At 47.1% G+C, this 17,844-nt stretch overlaps 1 protein-coding gene across 2 annotated transcripts in view; it reads right to left on the bottom strand.

Annotated features, from left to right (window-relative positions):
- Positions 1-17,844, bottom strand: part of ALPK3 (alpha kinase 3) — a 73,630-nt gene that overhangs the window by 10,253 nt on the left and 45,533 nt on the right. For both annotated transcript variants that reach the window (XM_083712408.1, XM_083712409.1), the window contains 2 exons: positions 3,880-5,746; positions 883-1,030 (listed from right to left, as the gene is read on the bottom strand). In XM_083712408.1, the coding sequence (XP_083568534.1) occupies positions 883-1,030; positions 3,880-5,746 (2,015 nt within the window). The remainder of the gene's footprint in view (positions 1-882; positions 1,031-3,879; positions 5,747-17,844) is intronic.

The following is a 17,844-nucleotide window of genomic DNA, read 5'->3' as shown; positions in this document are numbered from 1 at the left end:
GGAAAAATTAAAATGCAGTTCCCTTCTACGTCTGGTTTGAAGACTTGTACAAACTCGCAACATATGAACAACTTGCATATAAACGCAGACTTGCTATGGACAAATCCAGTGATATTTGGAATCCATTCTTACAAATACTGTAATAGGTTAAGATCTGATGAAGAACAAGAACAACTTTGTAAAGTATACAGTCGTGCCTTGGGAGTCGAATGTTTTGGCTCCCGAACGCCGCAAACCCAGAAGTGAGTGTTCTGGTTTGTGAACATTCTTTGGAACCCGAATGTCAGACCTGGCTTCTGATTGGCTGGAGGAGCTTCCTGTAACCAATCGGAAGCCGCACCTTGGTTTCCAAACATTTTGGAAGTCGGACGGACTTCTGGAACGGATTCCGTTTGACTTCCAAGGTACGACTGTACAGTTTGGGGTTTTTCCCCCTCCCTCCTTTATTTTCCCTTCTGCACGGCTGCTGCTTCTCTTTTTCTCTCTCTCTCTCTATTTATGTCTCATCATGTTTAGTGCACATATAATTATGTACTTTTTCAAATTTCAATAAAGATGTCTGGAAAAAATATATATTCACATTTGTATGTAATTTTGGCAGCTATATTTGTGCACAGCCATTTTCTCTAATAAAATGCATTTCTGTGTGTTATTTTCATTCATCTATGCGTTTTTATGCCCAATTCACCCTTCTGCGTGCATTTCGGTGCACATTACTTGGCTTAAGTTTGGGCTGCATTGCAAAATTCAGTGACCTGCAAATCTTGAAAGACAGCTGTGTTGTGGCACGTGTGGCACTTCAGAAAAGTGTGGATTTGGCAGCCCCGCCTTTAAACGCAAACTGAATTGAATTTCTCCGCCACCCGAATCAGTACCCCTCACCTCCTTTTGGCATCTGTCACAGGAACCTCATCCTTATACCAGGTCAGCTTTGAGTCACCCAAAATGTTGAAGAACTGGCACCAGAGCTTCAGATTTCCAGAGGCATCAGAGAACTGCTCAGCTCGGATTTTGCGAATCACCTGGGGAGCTGCAAAGAGACAGTGGCTGATTTATCAGGAAGAAGAAGAAGAAGAAGAAGAAGAAGAAGAAGAAGAAGAAGAAGAAGAAGAAGTTTATTACTTATACCCCACCCATCTGGCTAGGTTTCCCCAGCCACTCTGGGCGGCTTGCAACAGATTAAAAATACATTAAAAATACATTTCCAGTTGACTGGAAAATGTGCGTCCTGGTAGAAGAATAAATGAGCAAATTAAGTTAATTTGGATATGCAGAAATTTTTAAAGAGAAATTTAAGGAACTGCAGAAAGAGGGGGAAGGAAGTTGAGTTTTGAAATGTTAAAATGATTGCAAAATTATTGAAACACATAAAACTGAAAATCATGAATGAATGAATGAATGAATGAATGAATGAAAATGTGCGTGGTGGCAGTTGCAGGGGTTGGAGATGGGCCTGCCCCTGCGATGGGTTCCAACATCAGTCCTAAACTGGGAGGGGAGATTGTTGTTTGCTGTTCTGCACCAGGCAACAAGAAAACTAGCATAAATTTGGAAGGGTAGCTGCTTTTCGGGCCCTGCATTGTTTCAGAAAGTGCAAATGGCGCAAGGCCACATTTCTCCTTCCCTCATCCTCACTCTTTCTACAACAGTACCTCTGCCAGGGACCATATCCTGCACCTCAGGGGACTCCAATGCCCACCCCCTCCTGGCTACGACTGTGGAAGCCTGAGGGGGCAGGGAGAAAGTGTTGGTTCTTCTAACTGAAAGCATTGTTGGGGGTGTCCTTGGGCAAGACCTCTTCCAACCTTCAGCGAGTCTCTCTCCTTCCTGCCATTCTCACCAGCTGCCGTCTGCCATCTTTGCCACCCCCTGCTCCTATCCCTTGCCAGGCAGCCAAGGAACAAGCAGCCAGGGGCAGCAACTGCTCTTAGTGCTCCTTGCCACCAGCTCCCTTGTGTGAGCCAGAGCAAAGGTTTTGGGCAGGTTGCCGTGGCGAAGAGGAATCATAGAATCATAGAGTTGGAAGAGACCACAAGGGCCATCGAGTCCAACCCCCTGCCAAGCAGGAAACACCATCAGAGCACTCCTGACATATGGTTGTCAAGCCTCTGCTTAAAGACCTCCAAAGAAGGAGACTCCACCACACTCCTTGGCAGCAAATTCCACTGTCAAACAGCTCTTACTGTCAGGAAGTTCTTCCTAATGTTTAGGAAGAAGCAGGGCCAGAGAGAGCTCTTCCCAGGGACCCCCCTGCTGGGGAGGGGTGGTACAGGCCTCCAGCGGATGCCCAACCATGTTGATCCTTGGTGCCAACCCTTCCTCTTGGCCAGAGGGGTGTGGTGGTTCACCTCTCCACTAAGCCATGAAACTCGAGTGACCAGTGGCCACCTGTCTTTTTTTTATTAAGTTTTTATTAAACATTTCAACATAACAGTTTGTCAAAAAACATATCATACTCATTCCCCCCCCCCCCATAAATTTCCCTCCTCCCTCCCTAAGAAAATCCCACCCTCCCGGACTTCCCTCAGCTCCTCTCTCTGGTTTTTGAGCACAAGTTATTCTCTGCATGTTATACAATTGTAATAATCCTTAATTAATCTGTCTATCTGTTACCAATAATAAATTTGTGTTTGTTTATTCAAAACCTGCTAAGGAGATCAGTTCATTTTGTTGTTTCTTTAAAGCAGTGGCCATCAGTCTGAAGTACCTCACAAGGCAAGGACTCAGGCAAGAAGGTGGTCCCTGCAGGAAAGGGCGAAGGTTCTCTCAGGGTGGGAGACTGGGTGAAGAAGTAGGCTCCCAGGTGGGTCTACTTTTCTGCGTGTGGATAAATATGACATATATTATATAAATGTGATAAAAGGACCTCTATAGTTATTGTTCAGCCCGGACACTGAGGTTCAGCACCGAGGGCCTTCTGGCGGTTCCCTCACTGCGAGAGGTGAGGTTACAGGGAACCAGGCAGAGGGCCTTCTCGGTAGTGGCACCCGCCCTGTGGAACGCCCTCCCATCAGATGTCAAGGAAATAAACAACTAACTGACTTTTAGAAGACATCTGAAAGCATCCCTGTTTAGGGAAGTTTTTAATGTTTGATATTTTATCGTGGTTTTACTATTCTGTTGGGAGTCTCCCAGAGTGGCTGGGGAAACCCAGCCAAATGGGTGGAGTATAAATTTACTATTATTACTACTACTACTACTATTATTATTATTATTATTACTATTACTACTACTATTTCCTTTCTTTCTCTCTTTTTCTTTCCCCCCTTTCTTCTCCTTTCTTGGCTTCTTATTATTTTTGTTATTTAGATTAGTTTGATTTATATTTTATGTCAAAAACTTTCAATAAAAGCACTTACTAAAAATAATAACAAACTACCTCACAGGGCTGTTGTGAGGATAAAATGGAGGGGGGGTCATTTACACCTCCTAGAGCTCCTTGGAGGAAAATAAACCTCAAAACGAATTACCGTATTTTTTGCCCTATAAGACTCACTTTTTCCCTCCTAAAAAGTAAGGGGAAATGTGTGTGCCTCTTATGGAGCAAATGCAGGCTGTGCAGCTATCCCAGAAGCCAGAACAGCAAGAGGGATTGCTGCTTTCACTGCACAGCGATCCCTTTTGCTGTTCTGGCTTCTGAGATTCAGAATTTTTTTTTTTCTTGTTTTCCTCCTCCAAAAACTAGGTGCGTCTTGTGGTCTGGTGCATGTTATAGAGCAAAAAATACGGTAATTACTAGCTCGGGGTGTGTGTGGATATCATCTGGGAACTCTTCTTCCCCTATACGTGACTTTCCCTCTCAACCTGCAAGAAGAAACTTTTCTCAGGGTGGGGCTAGATGCCCTCCCAGGAAGGCTGAAAAGCAACACCCCTCCTGACCTTTAAAAGGGTCGTTTGCTTTCCGGGATTCGCCCGCTTGCACTTCGGCCGTGGTGTCTTCCAACTTCTCTAGAGCTTGCAGGGAGCTGCTGCCTTCCACATTCTTGTTTTCTTCTGCTATTTCTTCATAGATCTTGGGCACTTCTAAGGTTGCCATCTTCCTGGCCGTGGTAGGAGAGCGCTTCTCCACGGGAGGAGAAGCCGGGGCGGGGCTTTGCAAAAGTGCTGCGTTCTTGCGGCCCTGCTGTGGGGACACAGTGGGGCTGCCCCTTTTCGACCGTGGCTGCCCATCTGGGGCCGCCCCTTCCATCTCGTCGGCCTGTTTTGCTTTGGTGAGGTATATTTTGCGACGTGCCCCGGAGGCCAGTTCCTGAGGCGTGGCGCTCGGCAGTGCCGACAGTGCCTCGCCGGAAACCTCCGGAGACGTATCTGGGGGCCCTGCTGGCTCGCTGGAGACGCTCCCCACCACAATCGAGGGCACGCAGGGCAATGGGGCGGCCTCTGGTTCAGCCACCAAGCTCTCTTTGCAAGCAAGCAGCTCTTGGTTGATCATCCCTGTGATCCTCCGGGAAGTCTTGGGAGTCAACTGCAGATTCTCTGCGCTTTGGAAGAGCTGGTTGGTTTCTACCCGCTCAAAGATCTTCCTCGATGTCCTGGGAGTCAAGCCAGCTATGCCCACATCCGGCATGTGCTTGGGAATAGCAGTCGGCGGGGTCCTTTCTTCCGCAGCCTTGACATCTTGCTTCTTGCTGCCCTTGCTTTTGTCGGCCTCCGTGGTCATCTTTAAGAGCAGAAGCAAGTAATTTTTCAGGGAAGACACTAGGTTTGTGTTCTGTGCCTTATCTGCGGTTTGATCCTCCTCCATCGCGGTCTCTGTTTGGCCTGAGTCCTGTATTGCAGGTGCCTCAGAGACTGTTCTCTCCCTTTCCTTAGTTCTGATGTCCATCTTCCTGCCCAGGCCAAACGACTCCTTCTCATTTTCCTCACTCCTCAGTGGAGTTGGGGGCTCTTTCTGGACGCGGACCTCCGTGTTGCCAACCTGCCGTTGCTCCGATTCTGAGGCTGCCACCTTTGATGGCTGCCAGGTTTCTATTTCTCTCTTCACATCCCTCAGCAAATGGGCCACGGGCTGCTGCTTCTCAGCTGAACCTTCTTCATCCAGAGAAAGTGGAGCAGATTCTTGGAATGCCAGAGGCATTGCTGCTGTAAGAACCGGATGAGGTTCCTCTGAAATGCTTTGATGGGAAACCCGGGCTTCTACAGCAACTTCTGGGACCAATAATGGCCTTGCTGACACTGCGGGAGGCCTCTCGCCCTCAAGCCCCAAATCCCTGTTTAGCCTAGACCTCTTGTCTCCCTGGACCTCAAAAGCTTCTTCTTGCTTTTCTTTGCTCACCGTGTCAATTTGAGGGGCATATCGCTCCAAGATGACTGTAGGTCTAGGCTCAAGACTGGATTCCTCAACCAATGACCCAGGAGCAGCCAGATCCTTAGTCTCATGACTCGGAGCTGGTTTGGCTTGGGTTCTGTCACTTCCAAAACGCGGGGAACGCCTTTTCACATCTTCTCTCAACACCTGCTGTTCCTTCCCAATGGGCTGTGTGGTGCCAAGGGAGAGAACTGGGGGATTCTGGGAAGTCACTGAGAAGTGCTGGCTGCCATCCTGGCTTAGCACCATCATGCTTGGCTCTTGGGCCTCTTGGCTAGGATCATCTTGCTCCTCAGGCTGTTTGGTCTCTGGCTCTCTTGGGGCACCTTCCCTTATTGCAAAATGGCGGGCATCCTGGCTTGTTTCTTCTCCAAGACCCACATCTGGAGTTTGCAGGTTGCGGGCAGTGGGAAAGGCTGGCTTTAAGGTTTGCGGAGCCTAGGAAGAAAGAGCACAGAGTTTATTAGCAGCAATGGGCACATTCCCCCCTCATCTCAACTCAATACTAGCTTGGTATATTTGATTATTTTCAGAGAACACTTTGAAGGGAAAGCTCATCTTTTCCCTGGGAGTTCTTGCACAGCTTGGAAGGTCGGCACTCTTTTTAGCTCTGCTTTATTTTAAAAAAAAAAAGCACTTCTGTTTTTCAACTGTGACTCAAAATTCCATCCAAACCCTTGACACTAATCACAGCTCAGGCAAAGCTTGTGTTCGGGAAAAAAGCTCATTACTTGATGCATTAATTTGTGTTCCAAACCCAAAACAGCAAAAGGTCAAGGATTTCCTCTTTCTTGCAAAGTGTTTCACAGAGTTCTTCCCTACAGAGAAGAGAGCACTTAGAGGATGAACAGGATTTCATGATGGCTTAGGCCTTTTTGAGCTACCTAGAACCATGACCTGGGTACGATGAAACTTGCTATGTTTCTTTTTCAACTAGTTTTGGTTTTGTTGAGAAACAATTCAATTGGCTGCACATTTCCAGTTCCCTTACTAAAACCACTTAAAAACAAACAAGCAGCACCACAGCAGCCTATGCAGAAGGGGTTTTATGCTCTGTAGCTCTGCCCAATTACCCTCACATTATCAAAAAAATTCCAAACCAGGAAATGAACTTTGAAAAGATAATTAGTCTCCTTGTGTGAGCTTAAAGCAGGCGCAGCCTGGGTGTTGCTGGACTACAATTCCCATCATCTTTGACCACTGACCACGCTTTCTGGCGCTGATGGGAGTTGGAGCCCAGCAACATTGAGACGCTGCCACATTGGCTTCCTTGGCTTAGAGAGAAAACATCACTATAGTCCAGGGGTCATATTAACACCTTCAAGTAGCTGCTAGGATACCAGGATGCCAGGACCTAGGTGGGCTCATCCACCCCATCCCCCCATCTGGTCCAGCATTCTGAGCAGCACTGGGTGAATGGGTCACAATTATTATTATTATTATTATTATTATGGGCCCCAGTATACCTGAAGGAGCGTCTGCACCTCCATCATTCTGCCCGGACACTGAGGTCCAGCTCTGAGGGCCTTCTGGCGCTTCCCTCACTGCAAGAAGCAAAGCTACAGGGAACCAGGCAGAGGGCCTTCTTGGTAGTGGCGCCCGCCCTGTGGAATGCCCTCCCATCAGATGTCAAAGAGAAAAACAACTACCTGACATTTAGAAGAAATCTGAAGGCAGCCCTGTTCAGGGAAGCTTTTAATGTGTGACATTTTAATGTATTTTTAATCTTTGTTGGAAGCCGCCCAGAGTGGGCATGGTACAAATAAATTATTATTATTATTATTATTATTATTATTATTATTATTATTATTATATTTCCCACAATGCCGCAGAAGTAGCAGCACTCCAAGGTACTGTTGGGAATCAAAAGGGTGGCTACACCCACCCAGCTTGTAGCGATGCTGCCAGGTGAGCCTAAAGGATGCTACTGGCAAAGGCTGGGGGCTACCAGGGCCCGCTCAAAGCTGGAGCTGGTCCTGAGATGGACGTCTCCATTCTGCAAAGGACCCTTGCTTGGAATACAAACAAGCTCTTAGGGCAGGAGTCAGGAACCGGTGGTCCTCCATATATCCTAGGACTCCAACTCCCAGCAGCCCCAGAAATGTGGCTAATAGTGATGGGTGCAGGTTTTCCACTGCTGTCTCGGAGTCAGTATGTGAATGAATCACACATGTATCAACTCCACTAGTGGGAGTTTAGTGTCAGAATCCATCACTGGCATCAAATCCGGATCAGTGTTTTGCCCTGGACCACAAAGCTCCAAGGCAAACGATGATTAATCAACCACCTGGTAGACAGCCCTAAATATACAAATCCCCAGCTGAGATAGTGATTATGATTGCCCTCAACTCTCCAGAGATCTTGGACTTCGCTGAACCTGTGTTTTTTGCTTCGGTTGCGAGCTGCGATGTCTATTGATGGCACTGTTACCCATAAAGCCATCAGAGTGCCACTACCGAGCGTCAGGAGGGGGTGGGGTTGCGGGCTCTCATTCCCTCCCACACTCCCGCGGGGCTGGTGTCAGCCTCGCGGGAAGCTGGGATTCCCTCTCGCATTCACCGCGTGCATTCCTACTGATCCGGCTCTCTTATTCTATCCTTCCAGGTGCAGTTATGGTGCGACTGTGGATTATCGGCCACAGTATCGTGCATTGGGCAAAACGTCGCGCAGCGCTCAGACGAGGGGATGCTGACCTCCTACTACCTAACAATGTCAAAGTGCCATGGATTACCAGGCGTGGTATGCGTTGGGAAGAATTCTTCCCAGCCATATCCAGAAGAATTGCAGATGAGGGCTCGCCCGACGCCTTGGTCATACAACTGGGCGAGAACGACCTGGCTTACAGGAAAGGGGTGGACTTAATGTGGAACATCATCAATGACTTGGAGTTGTTGAGAGCATCCCATGCAAACATTACAATAATCTGGTCATCCTTACTGGAAAGGCGATTTTGGCGGGATGCTGAGAAACCCGCGGCGGTGGATAAAGCCAGGAGGATAGTAGAGCGTACTGTTGCGCGTAGGGTGGCCGCTTTGGGCGGACGGGTCATCAAGCACCCTGAAATTCAATATAACAGGGATACGCTCTACCGCTGGGATGGCGTGCATCTATCTGATGCTGGTAATGATATCTGGTTGTCGGATATTTTTCAGGGAATTAGGGATTGGTTACAGGTCTGAGGGTATTGGCGGTGAGCGGCTTAATGCGGCTCGGGTGGCGGTAGGCATTGGCCGGGGTATTGTTATGCAAATTAGATCGGGGGGGAGGAGCGCCATCACCTCCCCCATTGCTTGAAGGGTAGTTCGTTAAAGGACTCCGAGGGGCGACGCCTCGTCCGAAACCTTTAGGCTAGGGCCTAAAGCGCGCCCCCGAGCGGTAACCCCTCGGGGAGCGCCTAGGGATATGCATCTCGGGCAGCTCCCCCTGTTGGTGTTTAACCCTTCCCGGTTAGACCGGATAGTCGGTTAGGGGCCAATGCCTAAAGCCAATACCTCTCTTACCTGTAATCAATATCAATAAAGTTGTGGCCATTTTCGCCCATTAACCTAAATACATGTGTCTGGTGTCTTTATTCATTCTACCTGTGGGGGGGAGGGAATAGCCACGCAACAGCTTCCCTTCCACCAGGAACTGTCTGTGTGGTCGAAGGAAAGGGAGCTGTGCTCTAGGTGTGTATGTTGGGGTCTGTGGCGTCTCAGGGGTCAATTTGAAGAGAAAGAAAGAGAGAGCCGCTTCCAGGGTTCAAATCTTGCTCCAAGTCACACATTAATCTGGAAAGGGTTCCCGTACAATACACCTGGAGCTTGCAAAGTGAAATTTGAAGATGAACCATTGCAAGTAAAGGCCCAGAGACTTAAAAAGAAACACAAAGAACAACTTTTTGTTGTTGTTCAAGGAGCAGGTGGCTAACAAGTTTTGGATGGTTTGATGTGGCAGCTCACCTGACTTCCAGACAGCTGCTTACCAGAAAGACAAGTGGCTGGGTGGAGGCAGCACGGATGTGGTGTAAAAGCACAGGCGGGCGCAGCAGATGGGCTCTGCTGGTGCGTTCGCACTGCACTGATCTCCTCACTGCCTCGGCCCTCCAAGCCTCCTTCCCAGTCAGCAGCAGAGACTCAGCTGTGTGGTCAGGTGAGTGCTTTCTCCCCGTCACAACATCCACTACTAACCCCATCCCTCCCAACATCTCTCAATCCTCAGAGCGGTTCCACTGCAATCACAGTTCCTTCAAAGCCATCTTCACCAACCTGGTGCCCTCCATCAGTTTTGAACTACAGTTCCCATCATGCCTGACCACTGGCTATGCCAGCTGGGGATGATGGGGCTTGTAGTCCAAAATATCTATATACAGAAGGTGCTGAGTTGGTGCGGGCTGCTTTAATGAGATCCTGAAACCTAGCCAAAGAAGATTGGCAACTAAAGTTGACAGCCTATGCACAACTAGCAAACAAGAAGATTGGAAAATGTTTATTGAATATATGGGAAATAATTGTGCACAGCTGAAAACACTGGCAGCATTAAGATAAATTCGTGTAAATAAATTTTGATGGATGTAATAATGGAATACTAAATTGTTTAGTTTGTGTAAAATATACAGGGATATAAGATATGTAAAATGAACCATAGAAAGGGAAGAAGAGCAGTCATCAATATCTTAAGTATGCAAAATGTTTATCTGGAATTGTAAAACAGAAAATGTAATAAAAATCATTTTAGTGTGATCCTGAAACCTCACCTCCTTTGAATATCCCCAAAGCCTCCAATTGCACTGGGAATAAATTATCTAACTCTGGCTCAGGATTAATTACTGGTTGTCGAATCAATACCTTTTTTTATTTAAACAAATAAACAAAAAACCTGGGGCCAGAGTATTGCCAAATCTCCATAGGAAATCCAAGGCTGCAATTCGGCAAGCGAAATGACCTGCGAGGGTCCATCTGTCAACTTTGAAGGCTGGTGCAACGGCACCAGGAATAGCTGCCCAGAGGATGGGCAACATCCAAGCCACACCGACCGACTGAACAGGAGCGTCGAGATCGGGTGGCTGGAAGGACTGACGTCTGGAAGAGATTAAAAGAGCTATATCTGTCCAGCCTGGCTGAGCAAGGGCAGAAAGGAATTGGGGTGGGGGGTGGGGGGTGCAGACTTATGGATATGTGTCAAAAATACAGTCATCAAAGCAGAGCCAAGTAATCTGTGAGGCTGGAGGGGAGGAGGAATAAAAACAGAAAGGGGGTTTAAAAAGACAGACGGAAGGAATAGCAGCTTTCCCATCAATGGCTATTGGAACATGATAGCTGTATGGTCCCTCCATGTTCAGATGCACCTTGGCCGCTGAATGCTAGTTGCTGGAGAACTTTGGCCTTCCTAGAATCATAGAATTGCAGAGCTGGAAGGGAACCCAATGCAGGAATCTCAACAAGTGGTCACCGTCTCCAATCTCAAACCTCACCGGACGTTGCTTAGCTTTGCAAATGCGCCAGCATGGATGTCCAGCTTGGGGTTCCCAGAGGATACTATCAGGGACGTCTTTACCATTGGGAGTAGTGGTGCAGTGAGCCAGGGCACCAAGTATTGGAGGGCGCCAGGCGGAGAGTCCGGGGAGGGGAGAGCAGGGAGGTAAGCGAGGCGGAGCAGGGGCTTGGTGCCTGCACGTCTCCAACGCCCTTCCGAGCTACTAGGACCCTGTTCTGCTCTGCAGCACCAGGGTCATCCCTCATCCCGTGCTGTGTTTCCTCATTTAGCACCTGATTGATCTCCCCCTGCGAGAATAATGGACTGAATCTACCAAAACCTCATTATCTTGTTAACTCTAGCGTAAAGGTAAAAGGACCCCTGACCAGTAGGTCCAGTCGTGGCCGACTCTGGGTTTGCGGCGTTCATCTGCTTCTGGCAAACCAGAGCAGCGCACAGAGCGCACAGAAACGCCATTTACCTTCCCGCTGGAGTGGTACCTATTTATCTACTTGCACTTTGATGTGCTTTCGAATTGCTAGGTTGGCAGGAGACCTCTATCATAACCTAAATGAAATGTAGCAAGTCAATGTCAGAGTACAGTGGTACCTCGGATTACAGACGCTTCAGGTTACATACGCTTAAGGTTACAGATTCAGCTAACCCAGAAATATTACCTCGAGTTAAGAACTTTGCTTCAGGATGAGAACAGAAATCGTGCAGCAGTGGCACAGCGGCACCAGGAGGCCTCATTAGCTAAAGTGGTGCTTCAGGTTAAGAACATACCTCCAGAATAAATTAAGTTCTTAACCTGAGGTACCACTGTATTTCCGAAACCTGTCGACTTTAGGAAAAAGCCTCAAAACTTTGGAAGTTCATATAAAATCACTAGTTCCACTGATTTGCTTCATTCCAATGCCATTTAATACCTTTGGCCAAGGACTTCAAACCACATCAGTTCCTGCCATGATCCCTCAGGTGTGCAGTCACATACTCAAGCTGTCCCTGGGCAGCCCCGTGGCCACTGTGGAGTGCTCCTTCGGCTCACCGGGTCTCGCCTGGTGAATGGGGCTTGGGCTACAGGGATGGCCGCCCCTGGAACCCTTTCCAGAGACTGCCACAGAGAAGCCCGTTTGTTTGTTTGTTTGTTTGTTTGTTTGTTTGTTTGTTTGTTTGTTTGTTTGTTGGAGTATTCTAGGAGTCTTGGTTGACCACAAACTTGACATGAGCCAACAGTGTGACGCGGCAGCTAAAAAAGCCAATGCAATTCTGGGCTGCATCAATAGGAGTATAGCATCTAGATCAAGGGAAGTAATAGTGCCACTGTATTCTGCTCTGGTCAGACCTCACCTGGAGTACTGTGTCCAGTTCTGGGCACCACAGTTACTGACAAACTGGAACGTGTCCAGAGGAGGGCAACCAAAATGGTCAAAGGCCTGGAAACGATGCCTTATGAGGAACGGCTAAGGGAGCTGGGCATGTTTAGCCTGGAGAAGAGGAGGTTAAGGGGTGATATGATAGCCATGTTCAAATATATAAAAGGATGTCACATAGAGGAGGGAGAAAGGTTGTTTTCTGCTGCTCCAGAGAAGCGGACATGGAGCAATGGTTCCAAACTACAAGAAAGAAGATTCCACCTAAACATTAGGAAGAACTTCCTGACAGTAAGAGCTGTTTGACAGTGGAATTTGCTGCCAAGGAGTGTGGTGGAGTCTCCTTCTTTGGAGGTCTTTAAGCAGAGGCTTGACAACCATATGTCAGGAGTGCTCTGATGGTGTTTCCTGCTTGGCAGGGGGTTGGACTCGATGGCCCTTGTGGTCTCTTCCAACTCTATGATTCTATGATTCTATGATTCTAACCCCCTCCAGCGCAGGAATCACAGCACAAGCATCTCTCACAAAACAAATTTGCTCCATCTTCCCTGTGAGCAGCCCTTCATATACAACAGAATAACAGAACCATTCACAGAGTTGGAAGGGAACCACCAGGGTCATCTAGTCCAACCCCCTGCAATGCAGGAATCTTTTGCCCAAGATAGGGCTTGAACCCACAGCCCTAAGATTAAGAGTCTCATGCTTGACTGACTGAGGTATATCTAAGTTCAGCATTTCTTTCTCATTTTGGTGCCAGGTTAAGCAATACCATTTTGTTTGGACAATTTAAGAGCAGGGGTGACTTGTCAGATTTTGCATCTGAGACTATATAAGTGTGTATACAGGTGTGTTGTTAACTAATGAGCAACTAAAAAAAGTTTATGCTTCCTGTTTTCTTTTCTCAAGCAGAGATAATGTGTAAGTGTGCTGTGTCATCTCCCTAAAAAAGGTCAACATCTCTGGGGAAACTTTTCTTAAAAAGGTCAACAACTTTAGGGCCCCCCCCCACTTAAAAAGGTCAACATCTCTGGGAAATGGGGGGGTGTACTAGAGGGATATGGATCTTCCCCACCACAAAATGACATTTGTGCTTGTGTGTGTGTGTTAGGGAGGGAGGAGAGACACCACTTGGCAACGCTGCTCTGCAAACTCAGGCAGCTTCACTTGCAAACAGACCCCCCCCCCCAACCCTACTTCCTGGTCACAATGGGAACAGAAGAGAGCTTACATTGCTTGGCAGTGGAGGCAATGCTCAATCTCAAGACAAGAGGCTGGAAGATGAGCCTCAGGGGATCTGTGGGGCAGAAATGACGTTGCGCACACTTGTGAGCCTCTCCATTCTGGCACTGCTCTTCAGTGGGGAGGGATGGGGCAAAGGGAGCTATAAAATGAGCTCTGTATTATGATGCCGTGATGTATTTAGCACTGCTTTGTGTAGTCTTGTCCTTAAGTACTTAATTTGTTCCAGAGGTCCGTTCTTAACCTGAAATTGTTCTTAACCTGAAGCACCACTTTAACTAATGGGGCCTCCCGCTGCTGCTGCGCTGCTGGAGCACAATTTCTGTTCTCATCCTGAAGCAAAGTTCTTAACCCGAGATAATATTTCTGGGTTAGCGGAGTCTGTAACCTGAAGCGTATGTAACCTGAAGCGTATGTAACCCGAGGTACCACTGTATATGTGTCTTAAATAAATAAACAAACATAGCCACAGTATCCAAAATAGGTGATGACAGAGCAGTCAGTTTCTGCTCCTTGGACAATTTTATTCATAGGAAAATTTGTGGCTGAATATGTATTTTATCACAAAATGCATATTTATAAAGGTATTTTATATCAATGCCTTTTAAAAAAAACCTATATTTATTCTAAAATATAGTTTTTTTAACGCATTAGGATCCTTTTTTAAATGTTTCAAACTAAGGTCCATTTCACAAAATTCAGAGCAGTGTGAAATCCAAAGGATAATGAAGTTTCTATCTAAACATCTAGTACATGAGGGGCAATTCATGAGGGTTGAATGGGTGACTAAAGACTAAAGAGTCCTGAGGGGCTGAGAGAAGGATGCATGAAAAGAAAGAAAGGTCTACTGTCTGAAACTGTCTGAAAAGTTGGGGTTGTACAGAGGTGATACATTTTAGCTTTCCTCTTCCCTGCCCTTCCGTTTTTCCTTTTGTGTCATGTACGCAAGCCTCTCTGGGAGCCCTTTGGTCTGAAGTGCAGGGTCAAAGTTGCTTCATATATTTAAATAAATGCACAAGGAGCATGGGTTCCCCACATCATGTATGTTTTGACACAGGCATAGGCACACTTGGCCCTCCAGATGTTTTGGGACTATAATTCCCATCATCCCTAACCACTGGTCCTGTTAGCTAGGGGTGATGGGAGTTGTAGTCCCAAAACATCTAGAGGACCGAGTTTGCTTATGCCTGTAATTTGACCCATGGCCATTTATTTTTTTTAATTTTAAAAACCCCAGAATGTGGAATTAGAATCATAGAATCATAGAGTTGGAAGAGACCACAAGGGCCATCGAGTCCAACCCCCTGCCAAGCAGGAAACACCATCAGAGCACTCCTGACATATGGTTGTCAAGCCTCTGCTTAAAGACCTCCAAAGAAGGAGACTCCACCACACTCCTTGGCAGCAAATTCCACTGTCAAACAGCTCTTACTGTCAGGAAGTTCTTCCTAATGTTTAGGTGGAATCTTCTTTCTTGTAGTTTGGATCCATTGCTCCGTGTCCGCTTCTCTGGAGCAGCAGAAAACAACCTTTCTCCCTCCTCTATGTGACATCCTTTTATATATTTGAACATGGCTATCATATCACCCCTTAACCTCCTCTTCTCCAGGCTAAACATGCCCAGCTCCCTTAGCCGTTCCTCAGAAGGCATCGTTTCCAGGCCTTTGACCATTTTGGTAGCCCTCCTCTGGACACGTTCCAGTTTGTCAGTGTCCTTCTTGAACAGTGGTGCCCAGAACTGGACACAGTACTCCAGGTGAGGTCTGACCAGAGCAGAATACAGCGGCACTATTACTTCCCTTGATCTAGATGCTATACTCCTATTGATGCAGCCCAGAATTGCATTGGCTTTTTTAGCTGCCGCGTCACACTGTTGGCTCATGTCAAGTTTGTGGTCAACCAAGACTCCTAGATCCTTTTCACATGTACTGCTCTCAAGCCAGGTGTCACCCATCTTGTATTTGTGCCTCTCATTTTTTTTGCCCAAGTGCAAGACTTTACATTTCTCCCTGTTAAAATTCATCTTGTTTGTTTTGGCCTAGTTCTCTAATCTGTCAAGGTCGTTTTGAAGTGTGATCCTGTCCTCTGGGGTGTTAGCCACCCCTCCCAGTTTGGTGTCATCTGCAAGTTTGATCAGGATGCCCTTGAGTCCATCATCCAAGTCGTTGATAAAGATGTTGAATAAGACCGGGCCCAAGACAGAACCCTGTGGCACCCCACTAGTCACTCTTCTCCAGGATGAAGAGGAACCATTGATTGAATTAGCTCCCACACCAGGGCTTCAACAGGCATGCCAGGCCCTGTTCCCATTATTAGCTAAGAGGGTCTCTTCCTTGTCAAAGGCAAGAGATTATTTCACATCTCCTAAAATGGAAACACATCAAGCAAATTCCAACAGGACTGTGCTGCCACGGCTAGCACCCGCCCAAGTGCTGAAAGCAACTCCAAGAGGCTGATAAGAGAGGGGGGAGTCAAGCGACAAGTCCTGAAATATTCTGAGACAAAGGCTTCCTTCCTTGCCTCTGTCTGCTCTCTGCAACATGGACACACAGCAAAAGTGCGTGCACAGCAAATACACCAAGGTGGACAGTTGTCATAAAAGGGACAGCAGAAATTATACGCAATTGTTTTCTACAAATGCAAATATTTTCACTATGTCCTTATGGCATTGTGAAATCAGAGATACCACATAGGAAGTGATTCATAAATGGAATTAAGGATGTTGCAGGAAGCTGAGAGTTAGAGCAGCTACCGTATTTTTCACTCTATAGGACGCACCTGACCATAGGACACACCTTGTTTTAGAGGGGGAGAACAAGAAAAAAATTCTCCCCCTCTCTGCTCAGCGCCCCTTCAGCGAAGCGGCAGGAGAAACGGAGCCCCTTCCATTTCTCCTCCCGCTTCGCTGAAGGGGCGCTGCGCAGGTCTCCCTTTCTGCTGAAGCCAGGAGAGTCTTGCTCCCCTGGCTTCAGAAAAAAGGAACCCGAAGCCTTCAGAGCGCAGCGCAAGTTCCCGCTGCACTCCAAAGGCTTCAGGCGGCTATCCCCTTGAAGCCTGGAGAGCAAGAGGGGTCGGTGCGCACCGGCCCCTCTCGCTCTCCAGGCTTCAGCGAAAACAATGCATAGCCTCCAGAACACGGAGGGAGCACTCCCTCTGCGCTTTGGAGGCTTCGCGTTGCTTTCGCTGAAGCCAAGGAGCCTGCATTCACTCCATAGGATGCATAAACATTTTCCCTTAATTTGGGGGGGGGGAGGAGTGCGTCCTATAGAGCGAAAAATATGGTACATTGCAGAGCAGAACAGATACATCTGGCCTTTCTGCTATGGAAAAAAGGGACATGCATTAGAGTTTTGCTCTCTATTTTTAACACAGGCCTAACAATGCATTTTTAAAAAAGCTGCTTTTATATGATAACCCTTCAGTGCTGTGGAAACATCACTTTTCTGCAGTACCTGTGACCAAGACCCTTCTACGACATTTATTCAGAACTAAGGTCTCCTGCAACTTTAGTTGAAAACTTCCTCCTTGTTGCTTCTGCCCCTTTTATTGCTTCTTGTTCAAGGGAAATGTGGCATGAGTCAGTTGCCTCTAAAAGGCTCTTAAAGTGTTAGTTCTCTGTGGGAAGGAGCTTCAGTTACTGGTTTCCACAGAATTATTTTCTGTTGCAAAACAGCACTTTTTCGCAATTTAAAATAGTTAATGGAAGCAAACCAGTAACATAAGCTCCCTGCCCCTTTTTTTGCAAGTAAAAGAAACGGAAGAATTCTGGGGCAATTCGGTAATGTCTACTTCTCACCTCTGGAAATTGGAAAGTGGGGGCAGGACCAGCCAACGCAGCCCCAGTCCTGCTCGTCAGGAATAATTACAAAAGGGACTGGAGATAAAATTGCTGATATGGTAATGCTTTGATGCAAATCTGTGGTTCAATTAACCTTTGGAACACTTCTGAAAGAAGCAATGACAAGAGCAGAATCAATACAGAGGAAGTTTCTAATTAAAGACACATTTGCCCTGAAAAGCTTTGATAGTGCTTTGCCTGTACATACAGTGGTACCTCGTGTTAAGAACTTACTTCATTCCGGAGGTCCGTTCTTAACCTGAAACTGTTCTTAACCTGAAGCACCACTTTAGCTAATGGGGCCTCCTGCTGCTGCCACGCCGCCGGAGCACGATTTCTGTTCTCATCCTGAAGCAAAGTTCTTAACCCGAGGTACTATTTCTGGGTTAGCGGAGTCTGTAACCTGAAGAGTATGTAACCTGAAGTGTATGTAACTCGAGGTACCACTGTACTGAAATTATGTTTTGGAGTGGAGAGAAATGCTACAAATCAGAGCTGAGGGAATTGGGAGGATAGCCCCAAAAGGTTATGCACAGATTTATAGAAATGAACAGGACCCTAGAGTCCATCTGAACTTGCAATGCAAGGTGCAATTACAGCACTGCTAACAAGACGGCGTTTAGCCTCAGCAA

Source organism: Podarcis gaigeae (genome assembly GCF_964106915.1).
Source record: "Podarcis gaigeae genome assembly, chromosome: 14".
In the NCBI taxonomy this organism is placed as follows: domain Eukaryota; kingdom Metazoa; phylum Chordata; class Lepidosauria; order Squamata; family Lacertidae; genus Podarcis; species Podarcis gaigeae.
Note: the sequence above shows the minus strand (reverse complement) of the source record. Positions and strands in the feature narration are given on the sequence as shown.